General features: G+C 46.4%; 1 protein-coding gene across 4 annotated transcripts in view; it reads left to right on the forward strand.

Annotated features, from left to right (window-relative positions):
- Window positions 1–19,012, forward strand: part of LOC116946914 (lipoma-preferred partner homolog) — a 53,068-nt gene that overhangs the window by 6,151 nt on the left and 27,905 nt on the right. For 3 of the 4 annotated variants that reach the window (XM_076070266.1, XM_076070262.1, XM_076070264.1), the window contains exon 2: window positions 5,680–5,934. In XM_076070266.1, the coding sequence (XP_075926381.1) occupies window positions 5,706–5,934 (229 nt within the window). In that variant the 5' untranslated portion in view covers window positions 5,680–5,705. Of the gene's footprint in view, window positions 1–597; window positions 1,451–5,679; window positions 5,935–19,012 lie in introns of those variants that run through there. The other variant, XM_076070263.1, reaches the window with a different exon arrangement.

The following is a 19,012-nucleotide window of genomic DNA, read 5'->3' on the forward strand; positions in this document are numbered from 1 at the left end:
CGCCGCCAACGCAGCGTCAGCATTTTTTACCGTTATTGGGTTCCTCGCTTTCAGTTAGCGGCATGCGTGGCCTTAGACTTGAGAGCGCGCTCAGCTGCGGCTCCATAATCTCACTAAATCCTGCTTAGGGCGAAGCAGCTGTTGCCACCCAAACCACCCAAGCATGCTACGGGTGTCGTCACCATGTTGTGTGGCCTGGCCTTTGAATCGTAGACAAATCACTATTTTCGTGGCGGAATTCCAGCCTTCGTGAATTGTGCGGTGCGTTTACACCGAAGAATGTTTTTTTTATGTATTACTTTAACTCTCCTGACCAAAACTTCTGTGAAAGTGTCGAGTTGTATTTATTCCTGCAGGCAATGACAACTTCCCTCTAAGCCAGGGGTTGGCAACCAAAATATCAAGAAGAGCCATTTTTTTTGACTTTGGTAAAAAAAAATTCTCAATATTTCAAGAGCCACAATGCTTTTGCATAACGTCTCGAAGCAGTCCTTATAGAGCCGCATGCGGCTCCCAACCCGCCGGTTGCCGAGCTCTGCTCTCACCGATTTTTAGCTTGGCCTCCAATGTATGCATGTATATTCAAACTAGAGGACCCATTTCTTACCAGGAGCACCCTCCCCTATAAAACATCGGCAAGTTCCACCTGCAATTAGTTCTCACAAGCCTGACTGTCATTAGAGATCGAATGTCAAAGCTGATAGTTTATTTGAATTAAACCAATGCACTCCCAGAAGGCCATGTGGCGGATCGCTTGTGTAAAAATTACCTGCATTTTTTTACGTGGAGAGATGAATATGGGAAGGAATCATTGTTTATTTTTCTGTGAACGTTCTGCACCAATATGCTTTATGATTATTTTACCACTTTAGAGGTCCCTGTATACATTTAGGAAAGTTCAGCAGGTTTTCGTTACATATTGTGGTCAATGATTAGCGGGGGGCAGGAAAAAAATGTAGATAATTTAGGCTGATCATTTACTACGCAGATTTTCTCATAACCTGGCTTAACGTTAGAGGCGCCACACCAAATGCAGTCGCCTAACGTATTTACTAATGGCTTCGCGTATATAGCTGGGTTTTTGGTTTTTAATCCAGAGGGCATTCGGAGACCCGAATGTTTATGCTTGTCTCAGGTGGCCCTTTTGGCGAAACCATTTGCCTTTTGCGCTGGGGGCTGTGAAATGAGACCCGTTTCCATGGAAGTTAAAACTCCCGTAATCCGGCCGTCCAAGCAGTAGCGGCGCACGCAGGCTCGTGTTTCGTGTAAAGCAGTCGCTCAGTCGGGCCTCGCTTCCCGTGCCGAGCGGGCCTCGTTGCGAGCCAGCGCCGACGTGTCCACATCTGGCGGAAATGCACAGCGCCGTGGGGAGCTGAATCGGAGAGAGTTACTCTCGTGTTTTCGTCAGCGTCGTCGTGAGACAACATAGCGGACTTTTGGAGAGAACCTGGTGGGTTGCCGTTTTCGCTGTCCTTGCTTTCAAAATGAGAGGTGTTGGAAATTGTCGTGTTTACCTGTTCCCTCACTTGTGTGTGTAGTTTCCTTGCGTCAACTTAAACATCTTTTGTTACGTTCGCGTTTTTTGGCGTATTGGTGTCTCCGTAAAAATGTCATAAGGCGGCACAGTATACCGTTTTGTTTATCCCTATCTATAACAGATTCCCGCGCTAGATAGTGAAATGCCTGCTGCGGAATTCTTCGCTTAATTACCCGAGGTTGATATTCTAAACAGTTACAGATTCGCGAGCAGATGCTTGATCCTCAAGAGTACATCGCTGAGCTGGGGATCGGGTCGGCGGGCGGGGGGGGGCACGTAGGTCAGTGAGCGGCCGTTTGGAACCTTGTTACCCCTCTGGGTATTCGTCTTTGGTCACCGTGGGAGTGCCCCGCGTGTTTGTGCAGAGCTCTTGGAACGCGCCAAGCAGGAAATGAATGCCCGCGTCGAACTTGTCCTAAAGTGGGGTTTTTCACGGAGGCTTGTGGTCTGGTGATGAATTCTCAATGTGATTCAGTGTGACATGTGAGTCACAACCTGGGGCTTGTTGCTTGCAGTAGAGAGAAGTGCTTTTTTGTTTTAAGACGTGCGACTGTGCAGGGAGACGCAGTTCAGAAGCAGCCGTGTGTAAACTTAATGAGCGTAACTGTGCGTGGGAACAAAGGTTCGGAGAAGTGCGGTCATTGCTGTTTGCTCAGGGCATCGTTGTGGTACTTTTGCATTTATGATAATCGGGTTTACTGTGACACTGGTGGCATGGCCAGTTTATATTTAAAGTTTAAGATGTTGGTGTCTGTCTGAAATGCCAAGCAATTGTGACAATATTTTAGTTCAATTCAGTGAGTGCTTTAAAGCAAGCAAAGGAGCAGACGGTGCCTTTTTGCCCACGATATTTACACGAGCGAACACAAACTGTTTATGCAAGCCGGAGCGCTGGAATCCATTTCAAAACACGAATACTTCAGATTAAAGATTTGCATCAGAAACGACCTTGATGGGAAACGATGTCCTAATACAGGAAGCCGGTGATCTTTCTGCAATAATCGGAGCGCATTTTTCCATTGGCTTTTTCTACATCCCGCAATTCTCACATGCTTACCACATGGGCTGCCCATGGAGAAACACATTCGGCGACATGGAGGCGTTCAAAGTTTTTTCTCCCAGCTCTGACTTAACAGCGGGAGAAAAAGGGCTGTGTACATCGGAAGGAGCGGAGGAGGATGAACCTCGTCGGGTGGGCGATGGGTCCTCTGCTCTCACCATTCTGCCACCCCCTTCCCCTGCGGTAATTGTAACCAGACCGCAGGCCTGTCCCGGAAACTGCCGCGTGCCGCGCATTTGCCCTTGTTGGGTCGTGACCATCGTTTCCAAGAGGAGTCGTGAGTGTCCGTCTGCACCCCGTGCAAGCCGCGTGGACGTCGTTGGTTGAGGGTAGAGCTGCTGGAAAACCGCCAGTGGGCGGCAGCTGAACTCCGAGAAATTTGAGTGCAGGCATGGCAGCGTAAACCCGTACACCCCCGATCATGATGTTCTTACCAGGCTCACTCCGTAGGTTTTCACGGTTGTACAGTATAACTAACCGGGCAAACTTTTTGAAAGCTCCCCGGTGTGAATATTTTGTCCGAAATAACAAATCAAAGAAAGTGAGTAACGATATTTAGCAGAATGGACGATACTATTATCATGGGCTGGTGATGGTACAATATATTGCTGTATTGCAGCAACCCTAGTTTTTACAAATTGTTTGCTGCTGCTTGGGCTGAGGTCAACAAGCACACCGAACAATCTCAACATATTTGTAAATAACACTGCCTTCAAAAGTATTATCTATTTTTACATTTAAGGAAGTGTTATTGATGAACATGCTGAATTTCTAGTTCTTGGCGATCGTCATAATTTTCCTCAAGTTAGACACGGACCAACAAAGAAATGTGCTGCTTTTCTACAGATGCGAGGATGCACAGCTTCGGTACACACTGTCCCAACAATGTTGAAGCTCCATTATGGAGAAATAAGAATTGAAAATCACCATCGGGAGCGATCTGCCAATGCAGTTATAAATTGACGCATTCTTTTGCAAAGTATATAACATTACTGCGCGCATAAGATTACTGCAGCGATATCACAACTCTCCTTTGCTGTGATTTGACAAAGCTTACCGTGCAATCTTGATTTGCAGTTTAATCAAAAACAGGGATCTGTTCTCAAAGCTGTCTTAAATTCCTACCGGTAGCTATCTTACAGCTTTTTTTTGTGATTTATATCTATGCATTCTTGCACAGAAAATCCTCACTAAGACTTAGGGACTCTTTAGAACGAGGGTCGAAAGGGATTATTATTTTTTTGTTTCGTGCTGCATTTCTGGGCGAAAGCCTACCCATGAAGTGGAAACTTTTAATAGATTTCAAATAAAGCTTGGCCATCATCATCAACAACACAGCTTCACAACAGGCAAAAGTATACAATGTAGTAGGGTAATGGTTTGGGCAATGGCCCTTCGTAGTAGAGAGAGGGCAGAGAGATTGCATAACTTTTGCAGTCCAAACCTGATATAAGCACAGCCCTTGTGATGGAGTTGAGGCGAGCCGTGCTTGTACATGAAATAGTGTGCTTGAATCAGAAAGTCCCCTTTGCCATCTGCCACCAATGAAATGTAAGCGTCCGTTGCTCATATGAAAATTGTGCTCGTATCCGGCCTCTGCTGCAGTTGATCAGTCCACCACACAGTGCCGTGATTTATTTTGTTTGCAGATAGCCTGTCAGAAGCCTACTTGCCGTGCTGCACCTTATAGGCACCTCATTGCTGTAAAGCAGAACCACGGAAGGGAAAGGTTTACTAGCGAGAGAGCGGGGGCGCGGTTGGCCATTCGGTCCATCTCGCACATTCCGGCAGGAAACCACAGACAAGTTGTAAGAAACCAGTGCCAATAATATCTAAGTCTCTGGTCTTCCAGTAGGGGAGGGTGGGGGGGTATACTTGCTATATATAATGCCGGTTGAGTCATTTGCAGGTCACATTTGGCAATTTGGGCCACGACGCTGGCATGCACAATGGCCTGCTCTTGCAAAAGGCGTCGCGCAATCCTTGACGTCTGTTGAAGCAGCCGGCGTGTTTTTTAGAACCGTGAAACCTCTGCAATAAGCGTTGCGTGGGTGTCTCGTGTAGATTCCGTCTCGAAGCGAGAACCCCCCCGCCAATCCCCCCCCAGATCCAAGCGTCTGTTTTTTTAGGTGGGCATTTGCCGCCAAGCGGACCATAAAAACCCTGACCCTCAAATCTTTACGTTTGTAAACTGACAATGCCTCGCTGCAAGTTGTGATGACCATGAGACTCGGGGGAGTGGATATATGGGGTTCTTAGAACGACCCTGGCATCGCCGAATCGGATTATCAACCTTTTAACGAAATGGTGGTGTCAATCCCCACTTGGGTGGGGCCGAGACCCAAATCTGCCCTACCTCATCTAAACCTAGGGGCATAGTTCAATACCTATTTCTGTACACCCTGCCTGCGTCGCGGTTTGTGCTCTGTGCCGGACTTATTGAAATATAAGGGGTCAAATGTAGTGGCGTTAGTCAATCGACGTGTCGTGTTTGGTGGGTTATCGTTGTGGGTACTCTCACCTGTTCCACGATGTCTGTCCAGTGTGGAAGAGGATGCCAAATACTCTGTGGAAGGATTCCAAAGAGCTCCCTCTGACAAAGGCTGTTCTGCCAGCAGCGGCGTGGAAAAGCAAATGCAGAACTGCACCTTTTACCTTTCGACTTTTGTATTCACTTAATATGATGATGATGATGTTTCTTTAGCCAGTAACAAAATTCCCTAGACTCTTATTAGGAGGGTCCCATGTTTTTGTGTCATCGGGCGATCCTGCTTTGTGTTATCCCAAATGAGTAATTTGTCGATGTTCTTTCAGCATTGGGATGTTTTGACCAACACCAGTTACATTGGTTTGTTTTAGCTATGGGAAAACACCGGGGAACCCAGAGGGAACCCAGAGGGAACCCATGCAGAATGGGGGAAGAAGATAGAACCTCCACACAAATAGGCGCCCGCGTCAGGAATTGAACCCAAGCGTTTCTTGCTGCGAGGCCATGAGCATTAGCACTGCACCATCCTTGCCACCGTTATACTTTCTAGCCTGGCAAATAATTTTTGTTTTCTCATCTCCCTCGCTTGGCAAGGCACCAAGAGCAAGAACCACGGGACCATGTCAGGACCGACCTGGATCTCGCCGAAGAACGCGACTGGCGTTGTTGCGGCAGGCGGCGTTGGTGACACCGTCACCCTGAGCTTGGTGCAGGTGGAGCACGACGCGTTCCCCTCTGTGCCGGGCGAGCACGCGCTGTCCTGCTCGGCGCCCGTGGGTTCGGGACCCCAGCGGCCGGGACCCCCCGTCGCCCCCAAACCCAAGCACAACCCCTACAAGGGCGGCACAGGTAATGCAAGAGGAGTTTGTTGGGTAAGGGGATAAGATTTTGTGGCACAGCAATAAATCGATGAGCAGTGTGACACCCCGTGTTTAAATGTAAAGCCTGAGGAAGGAGCTATAACAGAACTACTTCTGAGATCCCCTTCAGCAGTAGGGTGTTCACGGTGATAACACACATGCCTCCGGCCTGGGTTCGTTTCCTGACTCAGGGTGCCTTTTTGTGTCGGAGTTTGGCATCCCCCTGTTCTGCGATGGGTTACCTCTGGGTTCTCAGGTTTACTCCCAGAAGCTGTGAAACACACCCATTCAACTGGTTGTTGGTCCAAACATTCCGTTGCTGAAAAAAAAACAATATGCAAATTACTCAATTGGGATTGGACGTATTAACATTGGCACCCCATGCTACGAAAGTTTGACAGGACCCTCCTGAAATAGTCTTGAGACTTGGTGAGGCATTTATGGGTAAACAAGCGTATGTAAATACATAAATGATAACCCTTGATGTTAACTGCCCTGTTGCAAAGGGATCCAGAGAGATAGCAGCCATATGTCAGTTTGGCCATGGGAGAGTATTCGGTATGTAATTAGTCATACCTCTGCCACAATTGCCCTGAATGCTTATGACTAAGCTCTTATGTCTGAGGTCGTATATACAGTTTATTTACAAACGTCTGTGATGGGATTTTTGACACTTTTATTTGTGTTTAAGCGCTATTTGTTGTTTATCCTGTTTGCAGTAATTCTTGGCATGGATTTAATGTGAACAAGTTTTGTTTTGCTCTGGTTAGTTGCACATTCCCCCTTTGCAGTGTCCTGTAACTGCCGCCACTGTCAGCGACAGTCTTGGGTTGTGGTCTATGAGGCTCAATGTAACCTCTGTGGTTTCTCTCTATAACTCTATTAGTCTCAGTGTAACTTTACGGATCTCTCTGAGTCTATGTAACAGCAATGCCCTGTAACTGCCGCAACTGCTGACGGTCTTTGGCTGTGGTCGTCCTTGTAACAGAGCTGCTTAATTTAATGGGCCTTACCAGCTGTAATAAAGTCCCGAGCCACGGATCAAAATCAGTTGCTATGCATAGTTATGAACACATTTTATTGGGCATGCATGAATCTTATGATTTATGTTACACGCACATAATAATGATACTTTGATTTTATACAGTGTCATTCGTGCTAATAGCATCCCACAACGCTGTAAATTAATTATATTCAAGGACCAAATACAAGCTAATTGAACGAACAGTTCTACAAATGAGACTTCCGCAAGCGACTCTAGCAATCTCTGAAACATTGCCCGTGCCTGATCATCGCGAGGCGTTTTTAACGGCATTGGGGGGGGAAGCGACAGCTTTATGCAGGCTCTGCAATAAGCTCGCGCAAATTTTCCAAGGAATGTGTGCGGGTTTTTTTTCAGTGTTTCGTGCGCATGTGCCTTACTTTTGTATATAACGCCAAAACACATGTAGACCGCCAGTGTACGAACGCATGCTTGGGTTTCAATCGCTCGCTCATGCGATGCGCTGTACAGGCACCATCATGGATACATGCTTTGGATCGTGTCCAAGCCCCTTTGCCCAAAATTGCTGGAAGGATTATGGGAGATTTTCTGGTATGTTCTGCGGCAAATATATAATAATACAAATTATGCCTCGGAAGAGGTGGGCGTACCCACACTTTACCCCACCACACGCATCCTGCCCATCAATTCAACTGTGCTGTTAGCCCTCTCTTCTACTGGTTGGACAGAAGCAGCAGGGGGGGATTTAAGAAACCTCCTTCCTCATTGTTTCAGCTGCTACGCCTCGTAATCAAATCTTACCAGCGGCCGCTGGATTTCAAGTCCAGTGCTAACCATCACACCACGGCAACTCCCTTAATTTATCATTTTAAAAAAGGCATAACGTCTTGTGTTCATTGCCTTAAATTTCTATGTTTTTAGTAAATGGGTAACCGTTTTTATGTATTTACCGGTAATATAAAAATACATTTTAGAAGCCTGACTTGCAATAGTTTTGCTGTTAGCATAACTCTGATTGCGGCTTCAGGTTACATTTTCCCTTTGCAGTGCTGTCCGTGAAAGGGGCGCTAATCTGGCTCTCGGCATGGTTCCACATCCAGTTAACATCATTTGCAATCCACTGTTTATTTTAAATGTTTATTTGCTAATGACACAGCCTTGCATAGCAACTACGGATACCATTTGTGAAGTGTTTACGAAAGCCAATAGGCGACTTCTTGCTCAGCCTGGGAAGCATTATACCAGCCCGTCTCTCTTACTCCGTCCATTCATTGAAAAGGACCCTTTTTATATTTCCAATAAAATTACAGCCCTAAACCAATTGCTATAAAACTTACTGCACCGCTTAACAATTCAATTCGCCAGTATCTTTGGCAGTCTTTTTTTTGGGCAAAATTTGAAACAAAACGCTTGAAAGACAAAAGCATGCGTGCCTTAGAAGAACACACGTGTAAACTCGCGTACGGATAATACAACGGAAGCTTTTCTTAGTGCGCCGGCTTGCTACTTTGTAACAAAGATAGTCCCGCAGGCTGTGGACTCGCGTACAGCAACTGTAAGCGTTGTTTGGCCTGGTTTAGCGCAATTAGCCTACAGTTAAAATTCCACGCCCGCCGGCAAGCCACTGCTGGAATCTTCATCTGTTTTGCATTCCGCGTGTGGATAACGAGGCGAGTTGTAAGGTGTGTTCGGTGAGATTCGTTTTTGTTCACCCATTTTGGTGCTTTGACGAAATTTCCTTCTTGATTTCTCCCCAAAAGACGACCGCTTTTGTATGGGTGTAGTTATGCCTGTGTTCGTCGATACACACCCTTGCTTGAACTCGCGATACGTGCATCAAATTGTGGGCATCGGTCAATGTTTTTCGATTCGTACGTGCCGTATTCGATGGGGCTCACGTCACCCACTGCAGCCACTTGGGCTCGCTATATTCACTACCCATGTTCTATAGGGAATCTGTTCTTCAATCGAATTGCAACTCGACAATTCGGTAAAATCGCCAGGGGATGGTCCGGTGTATTTTTACACCCCTACTAGTCTGTCGTGACAAAACAACACGTTGAAACTGTAGACCGTAATGGCTATAGGATATTTATATTATGTAGCTCTAAACATGTTTTTAAGGTGACTTCATAGGTTATAATGAGTGATGAGGAAACACAAACTGTGGGCTGTAATTTTTCTAAGTCGGGTAAAATTATTCTGCTCCTTGAAATGTTTTTCCCTTCTCCCCCCCCTGACAAAATCGGACCAAAAATGGAAGTTTTTTGTTTTTGACAGATGGTACCCATAGTTGACACTTGGCCAAGGTGTTGTAACTGAGAATGTAAATGCGGCATCCCAATTTTGGGCATGCCGAGTCCACGGTCACAAATGTCAAACAAGAGGTCATGCCGCTTGCTCACTTTGCCCATGGTGGATGAGATTATAAAAGGGGGGGGGGCCCCTTTGCGAAAACATAATTTAGCAAAAATCCAACTGTAAACAAAACCAAAGATGGACCACCTACATGTAAACGGTGCACTCTCGTTGAGATATTCCGCTGAAAAAGGATTTTTGTGATACATTGCATCATGTTGATTCCGTAGCTCTTTTTATCACAGTTGAGCACAGGCACAAAGACTCAATGCCAAGCGGTCGGCATACACAGAGCATCGGTAATGGGATCATAGATGTGAGTTGATGCTCTTCTTGAATTGAGCTAGGTTATGAGAACTTGGGACACGAGGCGACGGGGGTGGGGTGTGGGGAGTGAATTCCAAATTCGTGCAGTGCAAGGAAAGAAGCAGTAGGAGAGACGTGCTTTGACCTGCCTCTTTAACCAGACTAAACAATAAGTCTGAAGCAGCAGATCTAGAAATTTCTCAAGGTTTGGATGGGTGGGGGGTGGTGTCCCGTAATGTCAACCCTTTTCGATCTCAAGTATGGGGCCAAATAATGCCCCCTCCCTTCCCCTGGATCCGCCACCGGGCCTGGTGGGGAAATGAACAATTGAGGTTCATGGGAAACGGTCACCATGATGATAGTCGTGTGATAAGGAGGCGACTGACCACCAGTGAGGTGAGTGAGTGACCGGAGTGCATTATGATACATATATCGAACCGTTTGTACGAATCGGGGGTTTTCCAGTTTGTCGGTATTGTGTATGTATTTGGGTGTTTGGACCGCGAATCGCAGCATTTCATCGAATCGTCAGGAAGGAATGGTTTGGGTGGGGGGGGTAAAAATCCTTACCCACATCGTGCTTTCGTTATTCTTTCGTGCTTCATCACATTCACTCAAATTTAAACCAAAGTAGCCATCTTCAACAATGTTACGTCTTCTATCTCTTTGCGGTGGTTACGCATATTATAGCAGCTGTTATGGCCAGACTATAGCTCTTGCTAGTAGAGAAACGTCGCTTCCTTTATTGAGACCGTAGGTTCACATCCTGGCCAGAGTCGATTGGGCTCCGCTCAATGCTTATTTCTTCAGGGTCGATCAAATGAGTACCACCCATTGGCTGCTGAACCCCAGCATTGGAAGTCGGCAGTATTCGTCTGGTGGAGAAACTGGACCCTACCATAGGACTGTGGAATTTCCACTATTGGCTCCGCGAGCACTTTTGGGCCATGTGGACACATCTTTTTTTCTTGTATACGCAATTGCTTTATTTTATCTTTTATTTAGTTGGGCTCGAAATTATCAGGTGAAGTGCCAGAATGCATTAATGCAACGTTTTCAAGAAAAACATTGGTCCCGACCCCCCCCTGCCACCACTGTTTGTTTACAGAAAATTCCACACCTTAAAAGGCGGCATTTGCGAAATGGCAGTCGTGATTTGAGAAGGCTGCCGTGGGCCCGCGTCTGGTTGACAGCCGGGTTTCCTTGCATTCTCATGTGTGTGGGTCTGACTGGTCGATCCAATTGCCCCTTGGGGAAATGTTTACAAAAGTTGTTCATTCTGGTCAAATGTAAATGTGGCCACTTGAAATAAGGAGACTGGGGAGATACGGAAAGATAAAATGTGAATTCTCAAAAGCCAAATGGTGGAATATGCACATTCTCTGTGTGTGGTACTGACCGCCAGTGTTTATCCACTCAAATAGAGATTTATTTACACATTACTTCAGCTTAAGTACAACAGGGGTAACGATTAGGACCAATATTTACATTGGTGACATAACTGCGTTATCACAAAACCCAACAAAATTGGTCAGCGGAAAGGCAACCATCCATTCATTCGTCTGTCGGCTCCGAGTTCGGAGGTCAAACGGGTCAACGTATGCCAGCGCTCCCTCTCGGTGCAAGCTCTCGCGATGTCCCACGTCCCGCACTGAGCAGGGTCTGCCCCTCGATGCCATCCCACACCGCCACGTTCGTCTTTGACTTCTGCTTTGCCCTCCTGCCTTAGGTTTTCACGTGAAGACGAGTGCATAACAAAATCAGACCATCCTCACTGGATGCAAAAAGCATTCCAGACGGAATAGCAGCCGCCCGCCCCCCCACGTGTCACTTCAAATGCATTCCGAAAGGCAGTGAGGGCCCCCCCCACCGCCACATCCACTCCCGCTTCAAAAACATACCGCTGTCGGTTGCAGGAAATGCTTTGGTGGCAGGAGCCGACTTTTAAGGTGCCGTTTGTCGGTTTTGCATTTTTTTTCAAACACACGCTTCACCCCAAAGATTGCGTTTCGCATACACGTGGCCAGGCGTTTAAACATGGGAAGAAAGTATATTTTCGAGATATTTAATTTTTTTACAGAACGTTGCGTGCGAGTGGTTTTCTCTTTGCTCGTGCTGCTGCAGTGAGTGGCTATAAAAGGAAATAATTTAAAGGCCCCCCCCCCACACACACTTTCCACATAAGTAGTGTGCTTGTGATAAAGCTTTTGACTCATCGTCTGAGCTCCGGCGTGAATAGGAGTCTCTGTTCGAATGCTTGGCCCAGATATGGGTGAAAAAAATGGAAGCCTTATTTAGTAATGCAATACACTTGAAAAGGAGCGAGGCATGCGATAATGCATGGAAATGAGACCGGGCGACTTGTAGGAAACAACAGCCATTGATCTCAATTGAAGGTGTCATGTTATAGATCTGCCCTGGCTTTCCTGCAGTTAGTAGTAAAAGTGAAATGGCATTTTGTAAAGTAATAATAACAATCGTGTTTTTTATTTACTAAGGAAAGCATTGTTGAGTGTCTCTGTTTGCTGCTTCGGTATGTTTGACCAGTTCTGTCAATGACCGTTTGGCATGTGGGAAGACATTTTTAGTACACGGAGCAAACCGACCACGCGCACAACGGGGGTGACACTCAAAGCTGCATACAAATGTATTAAACATTGCTATATGGCCACCTCGTAGCCCAAGCCTAACAAATGCCTGGTATTTCCAGACAGTCTCCCATTCAAGTACAGCAACTAACCAGGCTCAGTCTTGCTAGAATTAAGATATCTGATTTGAGCAAGCGAACAGGGATTGCTCTGTTCGTAGGCACGTGAATGAGTAAGTTATTCTAAATGAAGTGATGGCACTTGATCTAAGCGGAACCGCTGAGTTGAATTATGTAGACCATCGCTAATTCAGCACTGTTGGCTGGAGTCTGTCATCGGGCCGCGGTCTGTTTATGAACGTTAAGTGTACGGGACTTCAAAATATTGCTGCTGCGCACGTACACACATGGGCTTATAACGTCACACACCATGACCAGGCACCGTTAGCAAGCACCCATCTCAGCCGGGCGTGGTGGTACGCGCTTCTTAGCTCGCGTTTTGGAAACGGGAGTTGGTGGATCATACGGAGGTGAGACTTACAACCGCTGCGCTCGAGAATTGGTCAGCGGATGGCAGTTCAACAAGCAGAGCCGTGAACCGTCATGTGGTGGCCCTTTTGAGCGTGATGCTCTCAAATGCGCGAGTTGTTTTCTCCAGGTACTCGGCTTCCTCCTGAAATGCAAAACGTTCCTCCCAAGTATAAGCGGCCATACTTTCTAATGCAGGATCCCCCCCTCCCCTGAAAAAGTTTACGGACTCGGTGATGTCCCAAATAAACAAATGACATAATTCTTATGATTAACATAGGCAGGACATGGGGAGGTACGTATACTGCACCAAGCTCAGCTGCCTTTGTTTCTTCATGTCTGCTGTTAATACTCTGCAGCAATTCAACATGCTCAGGTGTTGGACTATTACATCGAAGGACAGTGAGAGGCTGCTGCAGCTTGGTGAGGCCTTCATCCAACAGCAGATTGACCGTGGCTGAAGACGATGATTATGAGAGCAGTGCGCAAACCCAATATGCCACCACTCCCCACTGTCGTATGCTCGTACGTGAACACACACGTGCAAACCCACGCACGCCCTGTGTCTGTGCACGCACGCAGTTTTGACAGCCACTCCCCCCGCCGCCTCCTCCTCCTCGCTGCTCCTGCCCAGCAACTTTCCTGTGCCTTGCAGTCTCCCCGTATGCCCTTATTAGGACATTGCGAAGGGATCTTAGGGGCCTTGTGGTGGCAGGCTTTAGGGTGGAGGCAGCTCGTGTGTGCGTGCATGCGTGCGTGCATGCGTGCGCACAGGAATTTGTCTTTTCTTAACCCTGATCGTTTTATTTTAATGGCGCTGGTTATATTTTTTTAAAGGTTGTCGTTGAAGGGTCTCGCACCTCCATGTTGTCGTCTGCAAACCAGGCATTAATGTTTGACTGTTAAAAGCAAGTGACCTGTCGCATTGTGGGATTTTATAACTTCAAATACCTTAACTTCAGATAACATTGTCCGTTTTATCAAATGGCATTTCTCCGACTGCCTGGTCGGTTGGCTGTAGCGTAAAAGCCCCAGTTAAAAAAAATACTTTGCCACCACCGCTAATCAACAAACTAGGTCAAGGTCAAGAGGTCATCATGGCTTATCACATTGATGCCAGCATCTCTCACCATCGCTTCCTTCTGCTAGATCTCACGATTGTTGCAAAAGTCAAAACCTGATTTCTAAGTTCTTCTCTTACAAGTCTCACCACCACCATTATCATCTGGCTTTAGATTTTTCCCATTGTTACAGTTGACATGCCTTTCAAGGACCACTCACAGATGCTGACGGCTGGCTGTGTTGACACTTAATGGACACAAACACTGCCTTATGATTCAGACGTGATACAATGAGCTAATTTGTTGGTTTATGGATAATCTTCTGAAGTTTCCTTTCTTTAATGGGTGCTTATTAAATTACTGGATTTGTTTTAAAGGAAATGTGATGAGGCTAGTTACGGAGATAAATAAATAAAAGTTTCAAGCTCTTAATTCTCTGAAAGTAAAACATTTTGCATATATTTAACTACGAGCGTTGTTACTAAGCTAAATAATAACGATTAATAAAAATGTGTACAGCCCATTGGTAAAAAACAGTGCTGGTTAAAGGCCATGTCAGTCATGGGGGTTGTTAGGTCATACTTCACCCTGCTGGTCACAGGGGATTAGTGAAAGTGTAGGGGTACTGGGAACCAATTTCAGAGATCACCTGGAGACTGACATTAGCTGTGCTCTGGACTCAAACCTGGGTCAGCAGTTTAAAGGTTGTACGAATCTCCAACCGGTGAATAGCGCCATACTAAAATGTGTGAGTATACTCTTTGGTTTTTTTGGTAAAGTCACGTAGGTGAAACAAAATTAAAATAAAAGAAAACAATTAAATCAAATCACGACGTTTCGGAGGCAACACAAGCTTCTGTCTTCAGGTGGAACAGTCACAGCAAGATAGCTGCATCACTTGCATCACTTGATGCAGCTATCTTGTTGTGACTGTTCCACCTGAAGACAGAAGCTTGTGTTGCCTCCGAAACGTCGTGATTTGATTTAGTTGTTTTTATTTTTATTTTGTTTTACCTACGTGACTTTACCGAAAAAACCAAAGAGTGTGAATCCTTGCAGTCACGAAAGCTTCAAATCTAGAATTTGTGAGTATACATTAAAAAAATATTTTGATAACATCACTAGATAAGAGTCCATTAGTTAACATTTTCTCGTTTTAAATATTGTATGATATTTATCACGAAGAGTAACACGAGAATATCAGTCTGGAGACTATAGCATCCACATGCTACGCGAAGATAGGTGACCCTTCCTGGCTGCGTCAAAAAGGCCTGATTACTAAGAGCGGAAGTTTCTCTTCCCAAGGGAGACCTGGCGAATGTAGGTGCAGCAAGTGGGACATTCCAGTGTGTGGAGAAAAAAAAACCCGTAATACACGCCACTGAAATTCTAAATTATGCCCTTACAGTTTGACATTAAACATTATGTCAAAATGAATTACAACGATGATGCTGAAAACGACAGTGAGCAAAATGACGAAGGTGACGATAATTATAGTAATCATAATAACGTCGCCGCTAGAAAATTCCTCCGGCTGTGTCGTCCATGCGTTCGTTCAGAAATACCGTGCCAAGCCCTCCTGTGAGCTCACTTGTACTTCCCACCACACACACACACGCGCGCGCGCACCACTGCCACCGCCACTGCCACAACCACAACAACCACCAGCACCGCCACCCCCATCCCCCACACCCCCTCACCCACACCCGCTGCTGGATCCAGCTGCCCCCACTCGCCTGAGCTCACTTTTCCGTGAGATCCTCGGAGCGAGTGGCCGACGCAGAGCGGCGGCGTCTTGTCTTGTTGTAAGCGAGCGCTGGGTCCCACCGAAGCTGCGCGGCTCAAGAGAAGTTCTCCGTCTCAGGTATTGGGAGCTTTTGTTGGTGCAGAGACCGCCTCTACTCGTCCGTCCGTCTTTCCTTCCTTACCCCCCTTCACTACAACTACTCTCCCCCCTTTCAAGCTCTGTAACTAGACTTGTGGGGTGAGATACGATGTGCTGTGATATCGGTGGGGCCCTGTTAGTGAAAATAGTACTGCGAGTCGAAGAGGCCTGTAACAATTCTTCGATTAGAGTGTGTGTTCCCATGCTCTGCTTTTCATAATGCATTTAAACACGAGTGTGAGAATGGCTTGTGGTATTTCTAATGCGAGGCAAATGGTATGCAGTGTTTTGCCTTTCGGCTTAGAGGCTGCGGAATGGATAAGACCGTGAATGGGGAAAACAAAAGGGCAAATGGTAGCACACCACAGTACTGTGTAAATTATATAAACAGCACAGACGAGCCAGTGCAGAAGACGGGTGAAATAAGAAAAATAGTAACAACGACAGTACACACTTAGAAAGCAGCCGGGTCACAGACCAGACGAGAAACAACATCGCCTATAGACGAGACATTCCAAACAAGGAAAAAACAGGATTGATTCTTCGATCGAATCGTAACCATGAAATTTGTGAGAGTGTGGGAGTTGTGGGGGGGGTCAGGGGTGGGCGCAGTGAATTTTCACATGCACAGTGAGAAGACGGGCATGCTAATTGAGACGCTGCAATTGAACCAAACTTCCCATAATCACAAACGTTCTATAAATAATCAATGAAGTAGCTGGCACTGGGGAGCAGCATTTGCGCTCGCGCAAGCCTGCATTGCTCCGCTGCCCATCAGTTTGGAAATGCAATCGACCAGGGTCTGCACGTGTCTGTGCGTGAGACTCATCTCACCTAGTAGGAGGAGGGGTGGGGAGGAACGGAGCAGATGTGGCCCCCCAAGGAAGTTACGAGTGGCCCCAAGGGCAAGACGAAGTGGAGAGAGCTCTGTGCAGATGGGAGCTCTGGGACTCCCGGAGGCGTAAACACAGAGGGAGGAAACACATGTAGAGACAAGACACAGTGAGAGGAAGACGCAACGAGAAGGACTTGGAGCGAGAGCCGGAGGCATAGAGAGAGAGAGACTCGCGCAGCCTCAGAGACGGACAGATGCAGACACAGAGGGAAACATGAATACATAAAGACAGACATCGACCTAAAGATAGGTAGACAAAGATCCACTGTATAACTTTTCTATACTGTTGGGGCAAGTGTTGTTAGCGAGCACACACAAAGACAGGCACGGTCGGAGAGAGGGGAACAGATGTATAGAGGCAGACAGACGCACATGGAAGAGCCACAGAGGCAGACAAATACACAGATACAGACACAGGCGTAGTGGCAGACATAAACACAAATATAGACAGTCTGACACATGGCCCTCAAATACAGCACCAGCCCTTCTCCTCCCTCACCCTTCCTTTGGCTCCCCAGTACTTACGGTGCCCGAATTCATACTGCGCGACCACCCTCTCTTAATTCGGTACTTATCTTTTATTCAACTTTATTTAGGAGTGCAGCAATGAACAACGGCTCGTTGTCAGCTGGGCTACATTCTGCACGCTTCAACTATTCTGCCGGTGGAATAGAGAGAGAGAGAGCCCTGTGTGTGTGTGTACGGCCTTGCTTGAATGCTCCGAGGAAAGTTATTGTCTTCAAACAAAATGGTCGTAAAGAATGTGAGTGCGCCTGCAGGACTGTACGTAACAAGCAATGCCTTCCTTACACAGCAGCAGCAGCCCGTGGGCCCCCTCCCTGTGTGCCCATGCTGTGTCTGTCTCCTTAGCCGCTAGTGTGTCAAGAGCCCTCCGCTATTAATTGTAGATTCCAAAACTGGAAATTTCTTGAGATGGGTGTTTTCGGGGTGCCATTTCCTAATCGAACTGTGTCGGGCAGTCTCCTTCATCTTCTCTTATGGGTGTCACCCGAATGCAAACAAATCTAGTGCAATTGTGTTACGTGGATTAAAGCTGGTGGAAGACGAATCAAACCGTTAGGCGAAGTCAACTTTATGAGACCTCCTTTGCCAGTAGCAAGATATAGTTATAGGTTTTTACCCTTTTATCTGGCACCAAAACTGACACCTTTATACAAGGGGTCATGTTTGCAATAACCGCAACACAAGCAGTCAAAATGCAAACAAAAAGAGACGACTGATAATGATATGAACTGTCCTTGAAATTGATTGGTCCACACCGGAGACGGCTTTTCTTAGAGCCTAGTCTCCACTGGTGTTGGACCAGATGACGGACATGTCACACTTGCGAATATGCATGCCAAGGAGAAATGGGCTCGTTTGCCGGTGTTTGGTGAATTGGTGATACCGCGGGGAGACCTTAATCCAGCAGTGAATCAACCATGGCTAGCTGCTTCTACTGATGATGATGGTGGCGATGATAATGATGAACTATCCCATGGTACCAAGGGCTTCATGTTGTGGTTAATTGCGGGTAAACACATGGCAAAAGAATGTGCAGTGGGAGTGTTTTTTTTTAACAACACATTAATGCTAAGTTTAAACCGAGTCGTGATCTCTAACCGGGGGATGCCTTTACAAGTGCTGCGTTGTTGCGTGCCACGACAGGTTTTGCAAGCCCAGCCACACAGGGCTTCCTATATATGGTCTGGCTGTCTTGCCGGACACAGTAAATATGTGTGCGTATGTCACATCCGTCACGAAAACTTTACCCCGCTCGTGTTTTCCCCGGCTCTGCATAATAAATACACAGACAAAGCAAAAATAACGTTTCCGTTTCTCACCCGCTATGTGCTGCGTAGAACCAATGATTTGCAGTAGGTTCAGTAGGTCCGTGGACCAAATTGTTCAGAATCGGGGAGTTGAAAAGGGTTTATTCTCTTGCAACGCTGTTTAAATATTTATTATCTGGCTTGCCTCGCATGCAAGTGGGTCAGCTTGCTAGCCGGTGTCCAGTTCCATGCGAGGGTGTCTCGTTGCATTCTGTGATTTCGTTTTAACGGGCTGGTGCCTGGATGTGAAATGCATCTGTTTAACCTACCAGGTTTTGTCATAAATAATTTCACCCCGGCAAAGTGCTGGTTATTCAAATTAAAGATACATGAGAGAATTGATAATAGGATGCATAGCTATGTTATGCATCCTTCCAAAAATACTTGTATTGTTAGACTGCAATGGCAGGATTACACAAGCACAAATAACAAAAACGTAATGCGTGCATCAATAACACTGCCTTTATATATATAAAAAAAGTATATACGGCAATATTCCGATTTACGTCGGGGATGCGTTCCTGAAAGGTGCAACGTCGAATATCGAAATGACGTCAATCAAAGCGATTTACAGGGGCAGTAGTAGGTGGAGGCGACGGACGATTTTGCTGT

This window comes from Petromyzon marinus, chromosome 28, assembly GCF_048934315.1.
Source record: "Petromyzon marinus isolate PM22_M1 ecotype Great Lakes invasive population chromosome 28, UKy_Petmar_22M1.pri1.0, whole genome shotgun sequence".
NCBI lineage: Eukaryota > Metazoa > Chordata > Hyperoartia > Petromyzontiformes > Petromyzontidae > Petromyzon > Petromyzon marinus.